The sequence below is a fragment of the Phacochoerus africanus genome, chromosome 11, assembly GCF_016906955.1.
Source record: "Phacochoerus africanus isolate WHEZ1 chromosome 11, ROS_Pafr_v1, whole genome shotgun sequence".
In the NCBI taxonomy this organism is placed as follows: Eukaryota; Metazoa; Chordata; class Mammalia; order Artiodactyla; family Suidae; genus Phacochoerus; species Phacochoerus africanus.
In genome coordinates, this window is record NC_062554.1 from 107,032,086 (window position 1) to 107,050,004 (window position 17,919).

At 45.5% G+C, this 17,919-nt stretch overlaps 1 protein-coding gene across 2 annotated transcripts in view; it reads right to left on the minus strand.

Moving 5' to 3' along the window:
- The window catches only part of LAMB1 (laminin subunit beta 1), a 77,237-nt gene that overhangs the window by 46,477 nt on the left and 12,841 nt on the right, over nucleotides 1-17,919 (minus strand). For both annotated transcript variants that reach the window (XM_047751749.1, XM_047751748.1), the window contains exons 6-13: nucleotides 13,891-14,079; nucleotides 13,733-13,796; nucleotides 10,251-10,453; nucleotides 7,313-7,433; nucleotides 4,771-4,959; nucleotides 4,338-4,517; nucleotides 3,843-3,955; nucleotides 1,937-2,016 (exon numbers count right to left, since the gene is read on the minus strand). In XM_047751749.1, the coding sequence (XP_047607705.1) occupies nucleotides 1,937-2,016; nucleotides 3,843-3,955; nucleotides 4,338-4,517; nucleotides 4,771-4,959; nucleotides 7,313-7,433; nucleotides 10,251-10,453; nucleotides 13,733-13,796; nucleotides 13,891-14,079 (1,139 nt within the window). The remainder of the gene's footprint in view (nucleotides 1-1,936; nucleotides 2,017-3,842; nucleotides 3,956-4,337; nucleotides 4,518-4,770; nucleotides 4,960-7,312; nucleotides 7,434-10,250; nucleotides 10,454-13,732; nucleotides 13,797-13,890; nucleotides 14,080-17,919) is intronic.

Consider the following 17,919-nt stretch of genomic DNA (forward strand, 5'->3'; position numbering starts at 1 on the left):
TCTCAAGCAGACTCCTGAGCTGCTGGGAAACCTTCTGGTGAGGGAGTCAGTTTTTGGGTCCATGAAGCTTGCTCAATGGATTCAGCATGCTCTCCCGGGACAATTCAGGACCACAAGGAAACATCTGCCTATTCTCCCAACAGTCACTTACACTATTTTTACCAGATGTTCTGAATCAGATCCAGTAACAAATAGAGGCTCCAATTCTCTCTAACGCAAAGGCCATTAATCAAACTCCCACAAATGTCACATCTTGCCAAAAGCTGTATTTTGACCATTGGGAGAGAGTGTCATGTCTCATCTTGTCAAGGAATGCCAACATATTTAAGTAACTAAAATTAGTATAGGCTGTTTTCATTAACGTACTTGGAAGTTGCATAAAGAAGAAGAAAATGAGAAGATTCTTTGCACAAATCCAAAGGGGACTCCATTTTCTGTCTTTAAGCTTGGTGAAAAAATACAATGTTTGGCGGTACCAGCTGCTGGAGGGGATGGGGGAAAAGGTACTTTACAGCCGGTTGGGAGGAAAATAGACCAGCAGCATCTGTCTGGAGCACAGTCTGGCATCCTCCAGGAAAAGAGAAAATGCACATGTACTTGGACTCAGAGGTTCCATCACCAGGAACTCAATCTATAGACTGATCTACGAATATTCAAGATACTTCTACAAATAAATTCACTGCAACATTTTTAAAAGGCAAGGGGAAAAAAGAAATAAATAAAGAATGGCATTCTCACATGATAGGAAAAAAAGAGGTAGATGAATAGATGAACACATGCTGAGGTGAAAAAAGATCTCTTGATAAAAAAAGCAAGATGCAGAGTAGTGTTCATACACAGATTACTTTGACTTATAGAAAATGTCCGGGAGGTCCCGTTGTGGTGCAGTGGTTAACGAATCAGACTGGGAACCATGAGGTTGCGGGTTCGATCCCTGCCCTTGCTCAGTGGGTTAAGGATCCGGCGTTGCTGTGAGCTGTGGTGTAGGTTGCAGACGTGGCTTGGATCCCGCGTTGCTGTGGCTCTGGCATAGGCCGGCAGCTGTAGCTTCAATTAGACCCCTAGCCTGGGAAACTCCATGTGCTGCGGGAACAGCCCAAGAAATGGCAAAAAGACCAAAAAAAAAAAAAAAAAAAGGAAAATGTCCATAAAACTAAGCAGGAAATCATTTTTATTTTTTGTATTTTTTTTTTAATAAAATCTAACATGTTATTTAAAAAGAAATGAGAGGAAAAAAGGTGCTAATTTTAACAGGTATTCTGAACACTATTATTTTTCTTTTCTTTTAATTATCACTATTATTATTTTTGTCTTCTGCAGGCTGCACCCTTGGCATATGGAAGTTTCTAGGCTAGGGGTCTAATTGGAGCTGTTGCCGCCGGCCTATGCCATGGTCACAGCAATGTCAGATCTGAGCCACCATAGCTCGCAGCAATGCCAGATCCTTAACCCACTGAGAGGCCAGGGATCAAACCTGTGTCCTGATGGATTCTAATTGGGTTCATTACTGCTGAGCCACAGTGGGAACTCCCATAAACGCTATCATTAATTTCTAGAGAGATACTAGAAATTGTTAACAGTGGCACTTCAAGGCAGTGCAGCTCAGGGAAAGAAGGCAGGACACCTTCCTGAACCATTTGAATGTTTTAAAAAACCATGGGCATACATTGTTCCCATAATTTAAAATATATTGAAAGGTAAAATACAAAACAAGTAACACGGATAAAAACCAAGAAACATAAACAGACTGGAGAAGGCTTCAAAGCTAACCTGGGGAATGATTACATCTTTGCAAACCTGCACAGCACAGGTAAAAATGACTGTCAGGCATCAAAGCAAAGGTGAATGCACTCTGCCTGTCTTCTTAAGAGACGTTCAACGTCTCCCTTGTCACAGAGGTCACTGAGTGTGAGAGTGTCAGCGCGGCTCCACTCACCTATTGTTTAAGGCTCCCCCAAGGTCACAGTCACAAGGTCGACATCCATCCAGATCGTTGCTTAAGCCCCAGTGCTCTGGCTGCAGAACAAAAGATTCAACATCTAAAGGGGGGGTTCCTGTAATTACACAATAGATTCAGCAAGAAGCAAGTTATGGCGTGTTTGGGACGTTCCAGCAAACGTTCACTGGCATCATGAAAGCAGAAAGCCCACAAAAGGCTTAAGTGTGAGTATTCCGGAATCAGGAACCCAAGCTGTGGGTCACTGTGGGCAGAGAAGGCTGCACATAACCACATGGTTACCCCAGCTTGGAGCGGTTTCTTTGCCTTGCGAGTAGCCCTCGTGCAAGAATTAACATGAGTGAGTAGCAAGCACGCCAACTTTCTTCATTTAGAATGATTCTGGTAGGGAGAGTTTTGGCAAACATTTGGCAGGCCTTGACCTTTTCCCCAAGTTCAGTCCCTGTCATCAACACCACAAAAGCTCCCCAAGGATCTGGCCACGCGGAAACACAGCGCAAAGCAAGGGTGATTCTCACAACTGAAAGCTGTCGAGATCACTGAGGCCCAGAGCACTGGAAATGGGCTTTTTCTTTTTTTTTTTTCTTCTTTTTAGGGCTGCACCTGCAGCGTATGGAAGGTTCCAGGCTAGGGGTTGAATCAGAGCTGCAGCTGCTGGCCTACACCGTAGCCACAGCAACACTGGATCTGAGCTGCCTCTGCCACCTACACCACAGCTCGTGGCAATGCTGGATCCTTAACCCCCTAAGCAAGGCCAGGGATTGAACCTGCATCCTCATGGATACTAGTCAGGTTTCAGGTTTTTACAGGTTCTGAGGCTCAGGTTCTGAGCCACAAAGGACATTCCAGACATTTTTAAAAATGGGCCAAAACCAACAAAGGGGAGAAGGTCTTTCTGGCTCCCAACAAATTCCCTAAACGTATTTCCTGACAAGCAGATAAAAACCAGGTTCACTGATTTAAATCCAGACGTATAGAAATGTCCTTGAAGAGTCTATCAGGATATACATAAAGGTACACAGTTACTGGTAGTAAACATAACTTGGGGTCAGTGGACCCCCCCCACTCCCAAATTATAAAGGCAATCACAAGAATGTTATAAAAGACATAAAATAATTTTTAAAAATTACTCTCACAACTACTCCGCCTAGAATCACTATAGTGAATTTTTTGGTGTATTTCTTTTCAGATTTTGGTTTTCTCGATGAATTTTTTTCTCTCCATAATCAAGATACTACCCACATCCTGTGCGTGTGTGTGTTTTCCACACCAGCATAAGCATTTCCTCATATTATTGTCATTTTCAATGGCAACCGAATATCCTATGTAGAGAAGCCCCTACATTTACTGAACATATTTCCCCACTGTTGCTTCCGAGGTTTTTTTTGCTATGATTATTAAAAAATACAGTGAGTCTTCTGCTGACTATGACTCTGTCTAGTTTTCTCATTATTTCATCAGGATAAATTCTCAGAAGTGGGATTACTGGGTCAAAGGGTATACACACTTCCACAGGCTAAGGAAACCCATCTCCAATACTTTTTTTTGCAAGGTATGAAGCCATCTGCATTTCCACCAGCAGCACACGAGTACCAGCCCTCAATTCTGTCCTCACTTAATAGATAACGGTCCCATTTTTAAAAACTTGTGTTGGTTTTGTCTGTAAAGATGGTACTGCACTGTAGTTTTATTTTATAATTCTAACAGCAATGATTTTTATCTTGCCACCATAATTCATGAGTAATGCCTCTTTTGTGAAATGTCTACTCGTGGTTTTAAATATTTACCTAAAAGGTTGATGCCAGAACCTACAACAGTGGAAATCATTCTCTATTAAAACGTCATTCCTCGAGCACTCACCCCCCAGTCATTTGGATTTACCTACCAGACACTGGTCACAATGCTGTCCTGTCACCAGACGCTTACAGTAGCAGTAACCGGTCTCAGAATCACAAGGATTCCCACCTGGGATTGTTCCCAGAGGATTGCAAGCGCAAGCTTCATTGAAGATAAAATGAAGTAAAGAAACAAACCAAGTGAGTCCGGCTGGATTAAGAATTGCAAGGTAAAACGGAAATTATGTGCACAGGAAAACTCCCCAACTACATATATATATTTTTTTTCCTTTTACAGCCACACTTGAGGCATGCAGAAGTTCCCAGGCTAGGGGTCAAATCAGAGCTGCAGCAGCCGGCCTATGTCACAGCAGCAATGCCAGATCCAAGCTGCGTCTGTAACCTACTTTGTGGCGATGCCCGATCCTCAACCCACTGAGTGAGGCTGGGGATGGAACCCACATCCTCATGGATACTAATTGGGTTCTTAACCCACTGAGCCGCTGCGGAAACTCTACCCCCAACTTTTTAACACACGTACTTACATTTACAGCCAAATGGATCTTCAGCGGTTAAACCATAGAAGCCTTCTTTGCAGATGTCACAATGTTCCCCTTCCACGTGTAATTTACATCGACACTGGCCGGCAATGAGACCGGCAGAAAAGTCCGTGTAACCGTCACAGATGCCCCCATTCTGAGAGCCAGCGGGGTCACAGGTACATGCTAAGAATGAGAAGCACACAGGTCACCCAATGTGTGTGTGTGTGTGTGGAAGGTTCCCTTCATTCTTCCAAATGTCACACAAATAGACTGAAAAAAGGCTGGAGCCCCGAGTCAATTCCACCCCCAGCCTCCCATCAAGCAGCTACAATAAGGTTGGGTCTGAGCCCTGAGAGAAAGAGGGTGCCTCGCCGATGATTCAAGCGGAAAGGTGACCTCAATGGGGGTGCCCCCTGGTGACCATGCCCCCACGTACGTTCACAGAGGTTAGGATCCCGAACGTCCCTCTCCGGGTGCTGGTAGTAGAACGGTTTGCAGCGCTCACAGTTGCGCCCCATGGTGTTGTGCTGACAGTCGTCACACACCCCTCCGCTGACATTGCCGGTGGCCAAGTAAACCGCCATGTCGAAGTGGCACGAGCTGGAATGTTCGTTGCAGTTGCACTCTGCGGGACGAGACCAGCATCAAGAAAAGGCCTCTTCAACCTACTTACGGATGGAGGATGAGGTTGCCAGGAAAGAAGCGCATCTTGGAAACCGGGGATGAAGGTCAGGCAAAGTGGCAGTTAACAAGAAGGCGCGGGCGGTGACAACGACCACCTCTGCTTATGACATCGGTTTAGACCCTACGTCACCATGGCAACCTTCCAAGTGGGACCTTTATGAAATCACCTCCGTCGCCTGCCCTCTTTGCAAGAGACTGGGCTGTAAAAAGCTGAAAACCTTGGGCGGAAGCCCCCTTGATGGCTTACACACAGGATGGCTGCCCTGCGTTTGGGTCATGCCTGGGGTGGTGGGGAATGGGTCACTGCACAGCATCTTCTGGGCAAGGTGTTCCTGGGGACGCCGATCTGGGCTACCGGCTGTGAGAACGGGGTCTGCAGGCCGGAATCCTCCTGTCCCCATTCCCACCACCACACAGGCCAGGCTCAGCTGAGCAGATCTTACCAACCATTGAGCCAGCCTTCTTGGGTCTGTCCCTCCTGCAGTCTATTCAGCAGAATCCTCTTTTTGCAACCCAGCTTTCGCCACCTCCTGCTCATGCTCCACCAGCCACATCGTCTCCCAATGAAACTTAACTCAGCTGGGCCCTCACGGGGTTCACACCAGACTTATCTGTCTCCCCACTGCCCCCACAGTGCCCTGTACAGGGGACTGTATCCTCTCCTCGCTGCCTAGCAAAGCACTGCCCTGGATACGGTGGTTGAATTACATCCTGGAATCGCTTCCCAGCACAGACGCTGCAGTGTCTCAAGAATGTCCTTGGAGCCTTGTGGTTTATGTTTTCCTTATCTAAACTCCCTCCCATCCCTGTTTCTTCTCTTTACCTAAACCATCCTAACTATTCGTTAAGGGCCAGCTGGCTGTCCTTACAAACAAAACCTTGGCCACTGCAGCCCTCCCTGATTTCTGAGTTCGTAGAATAATCCTCACTGGGGACAGAGGCAGGCACACCTCGAACGGATGACAACCTGCCAGAATCACTGTGTGGGGTAGGGAGGGTGGTGATATTTCAAACGACCTCTCTGCCCAGAGAATAGCACCGGGAGGGAGAAAGGACAGACAGAAGGGTACCGCAGCAGCAGCTGGGCTGACACAGAAACAAGGCTGAGAAGTACGCCATCTCTCTCAGCCCTTACTCACGTGCCATGCTATCATTTTTTGTTTGTTTGTTTGTTTGTTTGTTTTTTGTCTTTTTGCTATTTCTTGGGCCGCTCCCGCGGCATATGGAGGTTCCCAGGCTAGGGGTCTAATCGGAGTTGTAGCCACAGGCCTACGCCAGAACCACAGCAACGCGGGATCCGAGCCGCGTCTGCAGCCTACACCACAGCTCACGGCAACGCCGGATCGTTAACCCACTGAGCAAGGGCAGGGACCGAACCCGCAACCTCATGGTTCCTAGTCGGATTCTTAACCACTGCGCCACGACGGGAACTCCCCCATGCTATCATTTTCATTCATTTTTCTCTCCTGGTCATCCATCTTGTCTCAAAAATGTCAGCTATGGAGTTCCCATTGTGGCTCAGCGGTAACAAACCCAACCAGAATCCATCCAGAATTCATGAGGATGCAGGTTTGATCCCTGGCCTCGCTCAGTGGGTTCACAATATGGCGTTGCTGTGAGCTGGGGTGTAAGTTGCAGAAGCAATTTGGTCTGGCATTGCTGTGGCTGTGGCGTGGGCCAGCAGCTGCGCAGCTCCGATTCAACCCCTAGCCTGGAAACTTCCAAAGGCTGCAAGTGCGGCCCTGAAAAGACAAAACAAACAAACAAACATGTCAGGTATAATATCAGGGGTGGCCTCTCCATCTTCTACTGAATCTGCCAAGTCCATAGGTGCCGCTCCATAAAGACTAGCTGATTAATTCAGTTGAGGGGAGAGTGGCTTCCTAGGAGTATTAGGAGGTTAGGAAAAGGAGAGTCACTTTCCCTCTTTTTTAAAAGTATTGGATTATAGAACCTCTACCTGGAAAATGGATACTGGAGTCTGAATTGATTCAAAACACCCCTTTAGGGAAGTTCCCATCGTGGCATAGCAGAAATGAATCCAACTAGGAACCATGAGGTTGCGGGTTCAATCCCTGGCCTTGCTCAGGGGGTTAAGGATCTGGCGTTGCCATGAGCTGTGGTGTAGGTTGCAGACACGGCTCAAATCTGGCGTTGCTGTGGCTCTGGCATAGGCCGGCAGCTACAACTCCTATTAGACCCCTGGCCTGGGAACCTCCATATGCCGCAAGTGCAGCCCCCAAAAGACAAAACAAACAAACAAAAAACAAAGCATCTCTTTGGTTGAGACTTACTTTTACATGCGTTGCTGTTTCGACCTTCAGCAGGCCTCCAAGGTAAATCATGGTAGAAATCCATGCAGAGTTCACAGTTTAAGCCCTTGGTATTATGCCTGCACATGCAGTGGCCATGAACCTTGAAAGTTATAAAAACAGGAAAGAGAAAAGTAAGAGATATATTAGTGGCCAGACTTTCCCCATCATCAATGGAAAACACAAACCCCAAAACACAAACCCCTCTTCATACTAATCCTAATCTCTAGCTCGCCACAATGAGGGGTTGTTTTTCCTTGTCCCTTCCCCCCATGAGTCCTGTCTTGTTGATGGCTTTTAACTCTCATCTCTGGGAAGAGTTCCTATTATCTAATGGATACTCAGTAAATGTTTAATAGAGTTCCTGTCATGGCACAGCAGAAACGAAACCGACTAGGACCCATGAGGCTGAGGGTTCGATTCCTGGCCTCGCTCAGTGGGTTATGGATCCAGCGTTGCCATGACCTGTGGTGTAGGTCGCAGATGCAGCTGGGATCTGGAGTTGCTGTGGCTGTAGCTCCGGTTCGACCCCTAGCCTGGGAACCTCCATGTGCCGCGAGTGCAGCCCTAAAAAAGCAAAAAAAAAAAAAAAAAAAATTTAATGAAAGTATCAATCAAAGAAACAACAAAATTAGTCACTCAAGAATTTTTTTTAAAAAAAACTAGTTATTTCAGAGCTAAAAAAAAATCTATTCTGATAGAAATTAACAAGGGTCATAATGGAGAACTAAACGAGTGCACACCACCCGGGAATCAACTCACATTATCGCAACTTTTACCAGCACACTGTATCAAAGAAAGGTTTCTGTCTGCATGCTTTGTTTGGTTTTTGACCTCAGGCTCAGCACTTAACAATTTTTTTTTTCAACCAAAAATGAGATTTTAAAAATTAATCACGTACCTTTTTTTTTTTTTTTAAAGAAATAGAAAGTCTCAGAAAAAGATACAGATTATCTTGCTTTATGAAGGACCTATGAGGGGCTCTTTCACATTGTGTGCCTGTCACACGGAAGCCCCTGAGGCACATAAATGATACATCAATCCTTCCCGCAAATATGCATGTACATGGGTCACCTCGACTGGAGTTTCTACAGACTGGAATTCAGAAACAGGACAGACAGGTCCACCCTGGACCCACCTCGACCGGAGTACAGCTGGCAGGAGACTAAAATCCTCTCATGAGACAGTCGTTTCACACAGACTGAAAAACAGTCCTGAAGCCTACCCTGCACGACTCTGTCGTGTCTAAATCAACAGTACAGACGTGCAGTAGTGACATGACTACCTGAGGTTGGCTACACACAGGATTTGTCACACTGCAAAGTAAGTAACATCTCACCACACTCTCGGAAAGATGGGGCAAAAAGATTAGAGGTACATATTTTCCCTCCACCTCTGTTAAAAACTCAACCGTGTCTGCGCCATACATGTTCTAACTGGAGTAAAGGGAAGGCAGAACTTTTTTTTTTTTTTGTCTTTTTGCCATTTCTTCAGCTACTCCCGAGGCATATGGAGGTTCCCAGGCTAGGGGTCGAATCAGAGCTGCAGCCACCGGCCCACGCCAGAGCCACAGCAACGCGGGATCCGAGCCGAGTCTGCAACCTACACCACAGCTCATGGCAACGCCGGATCCTTAACCCACCGAGCGAGGGCAGGGATCGAACCCACAACCTCATGGTTCCTAGTCGGATGCATTAACCACTGCACCACGACGGGAACTCCAGGCAGAAGTTTTAAACAGTGGAATACACTCGGTCCTACACCTTCGCCTTCTTAGATGAGGCAAACAGCAGCTAAGCAAGGCCCATCTTTTATCAAGACTCAAGGCCCACAGTCCAGTGGAGGCCCCAGTGCAGAGTAAGGAGATGGACATTTGAATACTCATCTGCCATGTACCCACTTAGGGGCCCTCTGGCAAATTACTTAAACTCGGGTCTCCCCTAATAACAATTACCAACTCACGTAGACACTGGTAAAGTAGCCTCACATTAACCATGTGGAGAATCACCTAAAATTCCATAATTTGAAAACACAGCATAAAAGTGGGAAAAGAATGAAGTTAGAAGATATCAAAACAAAGTCCAGGAGTTCCTGTCGTGGTGCAGGGGAAACAAATCTGACTAGCAACCATGACGTTGCAGGTTTGATCTCTGGCCTCGCTCAGTGGGTTAAGGATCCAGTTGTTGCCGTGAGCTGTGGTGTAGGTTGCAGACTCTGCTCAGATCCCGTTTTGCTGTGGCTGTGGTATAGGCTGGCGGCTATACCTCTGATTCGATCCCTAGCCTGGGAACCTCCATGTGCCGCAGGTGCAGCTCTAAAAGGCAAACAACAACAGCAAAAACCAAAATCCATTTGATTCTTAAATGATATCCAGTGATTCCAGGCTCAGATATCTAGTTTCTCTGGGCTGGGAGCAATGTATGCTTCCTAGCGTGAAGGCTGGAATGCTTGTGGGTTTTAATTTTCCCTCAAGTAAAGGAAAACGTGATTGTTATTCAGAAAACTTTTTAATCATTGTTGATTAAAATATCCACTAGCAGAAGCCTGCAGCCACGATTTCCCAATATTAATTCAGTGTCTGTGAAATGTGTAGTCTTTACAGCTCCCAGTTCAAGAAAGTCAGCGAATAGCAAACAAAAAAATCAACCACCAGAATGACACAAGGGGCCAAATGGAAGTCTGGAAAAATAAAACCCCAAACAAAAAGGCTTAAGGAAATACTAGCTTTGGTCTGCTTTTTATCTTATTTTATTTTTTGGCTGCATCCATACATAGCATATAGAAGTTCCTAGGGCCAGGGATCGAATCCAAGCTGCAGTAATGCTGGATTCTTAACCTTCTGCATCACAGCGGGAACTCCTCAGTCTACTTTTCAGAATCACCTGTACAAAGGAGAAGGCGCCCCCGAGCATGCACTTACCATTCCCTCTACTTCTTCGTTGAATCCATCCACAGGGGCACACTCACTGGCATGGCCATAGCAGAAGCAGTTTCCTCGAACCACCATATCGTAAACCGCATAATAGTATTTTTCTCTGATTTCCATTCTGGAATCCAAAAGGTTATCTCCCAAAGTATGTAGTTTCACAAACTTGATTCTCAAATTGGTGATTTTTAAGAGATCTACAGAGGTCATCAAGAAGATGAAAAGTTTGATCAAAGAAGCAGGAATTCTTTTCCAATGAGACCACAACTCTTCTCTTTCGAGAAAGGCATGGTGAATAAAAATGGCTTAAGTCAAGCTTACCCCCCCTTTGCATGACCTACATGCACGTCATAGTAAAATTTAACCTAATGGGACAGTCTCTGGAAGAAAGTTCAGTTTCATGAGAAGGCCTTTTCTGTGCTGGATCTGTTGGCAGACTGATGTTTCAGGAGGAAGGGCGAATGCAGAGAAATTTGAGTACAGCTGCATGATGGCCAGAACCCGTGGGCACATAATAATCTAGACTATTGCCATACCATCTGGTTTCCACAGCAATTAGTATCAGTCCCCAAGTCATAAAATTCCTTTCATGGAGTTCCCGTCGTGGCTCAGTGGTTAACGAATCCGACTAGGAACCATGAGGTTGCGGGTTCGATCCCTGGCCTCGCTCAGGGGGTTAAGGATCCAGCATTGACGTGAGCTGTGGTGTGGTTTGCAGACGTGGCTAGGATCCTGCATTGTTGTGGCTCTGGTGTAGGCCAGCGGCTCTAGCTCCGATTAGAGCTCTAACCTGGGAACTTCCATATGCTGTGGGAGTGGCCCTAGAGAAGGTAAAAAGACAGGAAAAAAAACAAAAAAACAAAAATTCCTTTCAGGTGGGAAAGAATATATCAAAGCACTCCAATTCTCATTATTATTAAAGATAGAAATATTTTTGTATTTATTTTTAATTTTTTTTCCTTTTTAGGGCCACACCCATGGCATATGGAAGTTCCAGGCTAAGGGGTCTAATCAGAGTTGCAGCTGCTGGCCTCCACCATAGCAACACCAGATCCAAGCTGTGTCTGCGACCTACACCACTGCTTGTGGCAATGCCAGATCCTTAATCCACCGAGCAAGACCAGGAATCAAACCTGCATCCTCATGGATATTAGTCAGATTCATTTCCACTGAGCCATGATGAGAACTCGTGTGCTTATTTTTGGAGAGGAAAATACTATCTGAAATTTCCCACCATTTAGATAAAATCCAAGTTACTAAAATAGATTTAGCACTCCAGAATAACCACAACCCAGAGACTGAATATCTCAACCAAGTTTTGAAGCACCATTACAATCAAAACTTTTTTGGTCCTAATTTTACAACACAATCTACCAATATAATTGCTAGTAACATATAGTGGCATAAGGATAAAGGAGCTTAGTATTGGGATGTTGGGGCAAATTAATTTTTTTTCCTAAATAGAAGTTGCTTATAGAGCAATGTCTCTCTCTTTTTTTTTTTTTTGCTTTATAGTGTCGCACCTGCAGCACATGGAGGTTCCCAGGCTAGGGGTCTAATCGGAGCTGTTGCTGCCGGCCTAGGCCACAGCCACAGCAACACCAGATCCGAGCCACATCTGGGACCTACACCACAGCTTACCGCAACACTGGATCCTTAACCCCCTGAGCAAGGCCAGGGATCGAACCTGCAACCTCATGGTTCCTAGTCGGATTCATTTCCACTGTACCACAACAGGAACTCCGTTTTAGCTTTTTTTTTTTTTTCCCCCCAGACCAATGTCTCTTATTTTCTTTTCATCCTTTTCTTGGGTCTATAGGTCTATGGTTATTATGGAGTGGGGCTGTCAATATATTTTTAATTACTTGATAAACCTAGAATCATCCAACCTTCTTCACCAGTGTTTTCTAGAATTACTACATTGCTCTTGCTGAAGTGAACCCCCAAAACTGATTAGTCCACCCCGCCTCCCTTTAGCTCTGTGGCTAAAATTGCTCCTAAGCTTTACTTTCATCTCTGCTGATGGAGTCTTATAAACTATAACACAGGACAATGGGGGCATTGGTCCAAATGCACTGGATACTTTCAAAGCCCAGATACAGTTTTAAGCATTTATATGCATAGCTTACAATGGACACTATAGAAATAGCCGTAGGTTGAAAGAGAAAGTCCATGAGTCCATGCATTAAACTTAGGCTCTTTGTAAAAGCGAAAACTAAACAGAGACACTGTGGTACGACTTAGCTGAATGGAATTTATGAATGCCAACATTTCCTCCTGCACAAACGCTGCTGCATAGAATGAGCACAAGTGCCTATTGACAAGAGCCCCAACAACAAACTTGAAGAGCAGCTGGAGTATTTAGAAACCCTTGAGCTGATCTCTGTGGAAGCCCTCAAAAGAGCAAATATGCTCCCTCCTCATTCCCCTGCCATATTTAACATCTAAGCCTCGTATTGACTGTGATTCCAAGAGGCACAATCACTTTTGAAGTGAGTCCCAGAGGCCTTAACAATAAGGACAGCTAAAGAGATATTGTTCCCTTGATTATAAAAGTACATCCAAAGCATGAGCAGTTAACAGTGGGTGCCTCCTTAGGATAGAAATCGATTTTCTGCTATCATTTAACAGCCAAAGACAATAGAATGAAAATGGCAGCAACATTCTCCAAGTCCCGAAAATTTCACCTCAAAGAAGGAGACCATGAGTCCTTTGGGGGACCCAGGAGGTGTTGGTCACAGAACCTAAGTGGACACTTCTCGCAACTGGATTTTGAGAGCCAGGAGGGCAAGCCTCACAGAGCTCACTCTGAAATGGCACAGGCCCGAATGAAAGGGTAAATGGCAGGCCAGAGACAGTCTGGCCATGTGTAAAATGAATTTAAGTGGGGAAACAGCACTTTTCGGGTGATGTTACTTTATACATACATATACTATACATATATGTATACATACAATATACTCATATGATACAGAGTGATAAGATACTATGACCAGCCTAATTGCTTGAGGACTTATGACACGAGTCTTTCACTCTTATCCAAACATGTTCCCCATCAGTGAGGACTTTGATTACTGTCCATTTCAAGAGCTTCTGGTACAATGTGGCAGAGAAAGAAGGAAACCAAGAGGGTAGAGGTAGTACTGAATATTTAGGGCTGTAGCTGCGGCATATGGAGGTTCCCAGGCTAGGGGTCTAATCGGAGCTGTAGCTACTGGCCTACGCCACAGCCACAGCAACTCGGGATCCGAGCTGCGTCTGCGACCTACATCACAGCTCATGGCAACGCCAGATCCTGAACTCACTGAGAGAGCCCAGGGTTCGAATTCGCAACCTCATGGTTCCTAGTCGGATTCATTTCCCCTGTGCCACGACAGGAACAGGGGAAATATTTAGTACTGAATATTTAGATTCTGGGTAAGCATTCTTCCATGATTGCTGTTTTCCAACAAAGTTTCATTTGAAAACAAGCTTACTCTGTATCCTTGGACTGTAAGGGTCTTCTATTCTGAAAGCAGGATCTAAAGCACGAAATATCACCTAAAAATAGACAGCAGAGTAATGGGTATGTTTGCAACGATCAAACACTAGATTTTTCAGTAGATAGAATGGCAAACAAAATGGGCCAACAAACCTCTCCTTCCGTCGAGGGTTCAATGTCAGAATATCGGGAATCACAAATGATATCATCGACTTTCTTCATGGGGCCGGTGGGGATGCCGGGAAATGAGCTCTCACAGTCATAGGCAAAGTATCTGTACACACCCCAGGTTCTTCCAAAGTCGGACGATCGTTCTATCAGCATAGCGGCTGGACGGAATGTCTAAAGGCAGGGAAGAAGAGACGCATTAGATGTTTTTTTATTGATAATCTGCATTTGAAAAAAAGTCTCCGAGGAAAATATCCCTCAACAGTGAGACCCAAACCCTGACTGCATGCGGTTGGTATTTCAGACTGGGGCCAGATTTCAAATACCTCAAGCTGTTCTGTGGAGCCTCTTTTGCAGGGAAAGTGGCTTGCCTCTAAATTTTGCACTTTCTTCCACCCTACCAGAGACGACTTAAGCTGTTTCTCTTTAGAAGCTGATTATAAACAGGCCTTGAGAATGGGCATGTTTAGCCACCATGCCCATAATGTGATTCCTTGGTTTGAGTGCTCTTGCTTTCATTTGTTCATTTAATCATTCAGCAGATGTGTAATGACTGTGACGCAGTACCTGACAGGGGTCTGAGTGCTGGACCTTGTCCAATGAGGTACAGGCATGGGTGGAAATCATTTATAATACAATTTGTCAGACCCCATAGTAAAATCATATGCAGTGGGCTATGGGAAAACAAGACGAAGGGAATACTAACTCAAGAAGCTGGAGAACCCTGTAGTCCTCCCAAGGACGGCAGAGAGGGACTCAGATCAACACTTGAATGTGAACCTTCACCGCAGCATCATTCAAAATCGCCAAAAAGTAAAATCACTCAAGCACCCATCGATGGATGACTGGATAAACAAATGGTGGTTGGATACACGCCACAGACTATTATCCGGCAATAAAAAGGAATGGAATTCTGGTATTTCCTACAACATACATGAATCCTGAAAACATGAGTCTAAGTCAAACAAGTCAGACACAAAAGAATAATAAATGATTCCACGTATAAGAAATGTCTCAAAGAGGCAAGTATGCAGCGACAGAAAGCAGATCAGGGGTTACTGGGGCTGGGGGGAGGGGGTGATGGGGAACTATTGCTTAATGGGTACAGAGTTTGTATTTGGGGTGACAACCAAGTTCTGGAAATAGGTTGTGGTGATGGTTGCATAACATTGTGAATAAACCAACTGTCACTGGAACTGCACACATAAAAAATGGCTTAAAAGGCAGATTTTATGTTAGATATATTTTAGCATGCACGTGAGCATGCATGCGTGCATACACACACATACAGAGCTACGGAATGCTTATTTATTTATTTATTTTTTGTGTTTTTAGGGCCGCATCCGAAGCATATGGAAGTTCCCAGGCTAGGGGTCCATCGGAGCTGTAGCCACCAGCCTACACCACAGCCACAGCCACATGGTATCTGAGCCTCATCCATGACTTTCACCACAGCTCATGGCAACGCCAGATCCTTAACCCACTGAGGCAGACCAGGGATCGAACCACATCCTCATGGACACTAGTAGCGGTGGTGAACTGCTGAGCCACAATGGGAATTCCAGAGGTACGGAATGCTTTAAAGCAAAGATAGCATCAAACTAAATGGTGAAAGGGTAACTAGGTGTTTTCCAGGCAGTGGGTGAAAGTGGTTGCAGGTGGCAATAGGGGTTGGTTGGGGCAGGGTAGAAAGGAATTTGTCGCCTTGCTAAGGGGTTTACTTTATCTTTTTTTGGCAGCTGGGGTGTCACTTTATCTTTACGCAATGAAAGGGAACATTTAAGTGAACAGAATGCAATGATCAGGTCGCACTTGAGCAAAATAACTCTATCAGGGTTATTGGACACAGACAGAACAAGAAACAAGGGAACCAAGTGACAGGAGAAAGATGAAGGTCTTAACTCAAGCATTACAGTGGGGATAGCGAGAGAGGGATGGAACCGACCACTCTGAAAGTGAAAGTAAAACATATTGAATTACTCTTGGTGATCAATTAGATTCCAGTAGAAAGGGAAGGAGAGGAAAGAAACAGGAACCTTAGGGCTTGGGTAGCTGGGGCAGGGTGCTGCTACTAACAGACACAGAAGAGAAGCAAAGGCAATGGGTTTGGTCTAGTTACAGGTAAGTTCTCCACATGGAGACGTCCACCGGACAGCTGGCAACAGCGGTCTGGACACAGCTTCGAAAATGGAGCTTGCACTATGGATTTGGGAATTGCTACAAACATACAATGTGGAAACTTCCAAATATGCACTTTTCCCCAAAAAAAGAAAAGGGCAAGATAAAAGAAAGCCAAAGTTGGTGCTCTGGGAAACTGCATCAATAAAAGGCTAGATGAAGACAAAAGAGCAATGTTGGGAACTGCAACCACATTATTTCATTTAACCTTCTGTTACGGGCTGAATGGTATCCTCCCCAAATACTTAATTTTTTTTTTTTTTTTTTTAATTCTACGGCTCTACCTGTGGCATATGGAAGTTCCCAGGCCAGGGAATGAATCCAAGCCATAGATGTGACCTATGCTGCAACCTCGGGAATGTTGGATCCTTCCTTAACCCACTGCCCCAGGCTGAGGATGGAACTCGCATCTCTGGGGTGATCCAAGCTGCTGCAGTTGGATTCTTTTTTTCTTTCTTTCTTTCTTTTTTTGTCTTTTTGTCTTTTCTGGGGCCGCTCCCGCGGCATATGGAGATTCCCAGGCTAGGGGTCTAATAGGAGCTGTGACCACCGGCCTTTGCCAGAGCCACAGCAACGCCAGATCTGAGCCATGTCTGTGACCTACACCACAGCTCACGGCAACGCCAGGGATCGAACCCACAACCTCATGGTTCCTAGTTGGATTTGCTTCGGCTGCACCACAACAGGAACTCTCTGCATTGGATTCTTAACCCACTGTACCCAGGCAGGAATGTCCCTCCCCAAATTCTGATGTTGAAGACCTAATCCCCAGTAGCGCAGGATCTAAATGTATCTGGAGACAGAGTCTTTAAAGGGTCATTAATGGGTCATTACAGTAGGCCCTAATCCTGTATGACTGGTATCCTTATAAGATAATATCAGGACACAGACAAGTACAGAGGAAGACCAGGCAAAGACACAGGGAGAACACAGTCATCTGCTACCAAGGAGAGAAAGAGGCCCCAGGAGAAACCAACCCTGCCAACACCTTGATCTCAGACTTCATGCTTCCAGAATGCTAAGAAAATACATTTGTCTTGTTTAAGCCACCCAAGTCCGTGGTACTTTGTTATGGCAGCTCCTCAGGAAACCAATACATCTTTGCAACCCATTTTTCCGACAGACGAGGAAATTGAGGCTGGGAGACGTTAACTAACTTGCCAGCTGTTGGCAGAGAGATTTCAAACCCAGGCTAAGCCCAAGATCTTTCTGCCTCGCTGGCTAATGGCATCAGAGAAGCCTGAAAAATAGATGGCAGAGTGGAAGGAGGACAGAGGCAAGAATCCTGGAAATAGACGCAGGATGGAGATTTAGGAGGGTGTGGTAAGCAGGACCACTGGAAATAAGATGTGAAGCAGAATGAGCACTAGAAATAGGCAGCACTTCCACAGCAATGAGCAGGTGTATTCTGTGAAGTGCAGTCAGATGGCAGTGGAGGAACATCAAGAAAGCTAAGGTGACCTAGCAAACAGAATCTGAACGCAGACACTCACTTCTGAATTCACACCTATGCTGGACTCACACGTATAGAGAACAAGCTGGTGATTGCCAGTGGGGAGCAGGGGAGGGACTGGGAGGTACCATCTATTGGGTGTAAGACAGGCTCAAGGAGGTATTCATGGGGCATACTGCTGATATTTTGTAATAACTCTAAATGGAAAGTAATCTTTAAAAACTGTATAAAAATACATTTTTTTCTTTTTTATGGCCATACCTGTGGCATACGCCAGTGCCCAGGCTAGGGGTTGAGTCGGAGCTGCAGCTGAGGCCTACGCCGCAGCCAATGGCAATGCCAGATCTGAGCCGCATCTGCGACCTACATGGCAGGGAGGCCAG